At 52.0% G+C, this 1547-nt stretch overlaps 1 protein-coding gene across 2 annotated transcripts in view; it reads left to right on the top strand.

Moving 5' to 3' along the window:
• mapk8b (mitogen-activated protein kinase 8b) overlaps positions 1 to 1316 on the top strand; it is a 31874-nt gene extending 30558 nt beyond the window's left edge. For both annotated transcript variants that reach the window (XM_076266853.1, XM_076266852.1), the window contains exon 12: positions 322 to 1316. In XM_076266853.1, coding sequence (XP_076122968.1) covers positions 322 to 338 — 17 coding nt within the window. In that variant the 3' untranslated portion in view covers positions 339 to 1316. The remainder of the gene's footprint in view (positions 1 to 321) is intronic.
• Positions 1317 to 1547: the final 231 nt, after the last annotated feature.

The raw sequence follows: 1547 nt of genomic DNA, 5'->3' as shown, positions 1-1547 counted from the left end.
TGTGTGTGTGTGTCTCAGCACAGGTGCTGTAACTGTGTGTGTGTGTGTGTGTGTGTGTGTGTGTGTGTGTGTGTCTCAGCACAGGTGCAGCAGTGATGGGGTGTGTGTGTGTGTGTGTGTGTGTGTGTCTCAGCACAGGTGCTGTAACTGTGTGTGTGTGTGTGTGTGTGTTTCAGCACAGGTGCAGCAGTGATGGGGTGTGTGTGTGTGTGTGTGTGTGTGTGTGTCTCAGCACAGGTGCAGCAGTGATGGGGTGTGTGTGTGTGTGTGTGTGTCTCAGCACAGGTGCTGTAACTGTGTGTGTGTGTGTGTGTCTCTCAGCACAGGTGCAGCAGTGATGGGGACCCCCCCGCCGCGTCCCTCCTCCCCGATGTCCTCTGACCCCGCCCCTCCCCTCGTCTCGGATACCCACAGCGCCATGGCAACGGCTACGGCAACACTGGGCTGCTGCAGGTGACCCCTCCCCTGGACCACGCCCACCGCTCTCTCATTGGCTCTCTTGAGGGGGAGGGGGAGGGGCCTGCTGAGCTGAGGGCTCGTGAGAGCCAATCAGAAGCCTCCTCCTGACACCTCACCTGCTCCACATGAACTGTGTGTGTGTGTGTGTGTGTGTGTGTTGTGTCCCGTGTGTGTCCTCTCACTTTACGCTAACGCTACGTCATCATCTTGCCATATTGATGTGGAGCGGTTGGAGTAACGTGGAGTAACGCTTTTAAGGTTAAATATGTTTTAGTGTCGTTTATTGTTTTTCTTTATTCCTCCCTTATTTATTTAATCTTTCACCCCTCAATGGGAAGCTCCGCCTCAGTTGCTACTGGCGTCCCGGGAGGAGATATTATGGGATGTGCTCACATAGCTGCGATTTTGGGAAGCTCTCCTACGGCAAGGAGTGTGTGTGTGTGTGTGTGTGTGTGTGTGTGAGTGTGTGTGAGTGTGAGTGTGATTGAGTGTGAGTGTGTGTGTGTGTGCATCTCATACCTGTAAAATATCAATGTAAGAACCTGTTGTACTCTGTGAATACTTTGGTTGGGCGGAGATATGATCATGCAAAAGATGTTTTGATGAAGCTAATTCATGTCCTTTTGTTTGTTTGTTTTGTTTGTCTTTTTGAAAAAGATTTTCTGTTGGAAACGTGGGTAATGTAGTCTTTTGGAAAACGTAAGGGTAATTGTAGTCTTTTCAAGCAAAAAGAGACAAAAAAAGCTTTTCACTTGTCCCATGTTCCTTTGGGTGATCTGTACAACGCTCCTCTGTAGGAGAGACTGGGCCATCATCACCAGGACGGAGAGGAGAGGAGGAGTGAGGGATGAGGAGGAGAAGAGGAGGAGTGAGGGATGAGGAGGAGGAGGAGGGAGGGAAGGAGGGGGGGTGGAGGAGGAGGGGACGAGTGAGGGAGGAGGAGGCTGGAGATGAAAAGATGGAGGGACGACGGTTTAGAACACTGGCCACAGGTTGAGTCACAGAAACGGTGTGTGTGGGGGGGGGGGGCGGTTGTGTGTGTGCAGTCTGATCCAGCTCCTGCAGTCAAGCTGCAGAACCGACCCAAA

This window comes from Alosa pseudoharengus, unplaced genomic scaffold, assembly GCF_046254945.1.
Source record: "Alosa pseudoharengus isolate Yale_2024_CS ecotype anadromous, Long Island Sound unplaced genomic scaffold, YU_APseudo_1.1 YU_APseudo_1.1_scf_4, whole genome shotgun sequence".
In the NCBI taxonomy this organism is placed as follows: Eukaryota; Metazoa; Chordata; class Actinopteri; order Clupeiformes; family Clupeidae; genus Alosa; species Alosa pseudoharengus.
The sequence above is the reverse complement of the archived record's forward strand: the minus strand, read 5'-3'. Positions and strand labels throughout refer to the sequence as shown.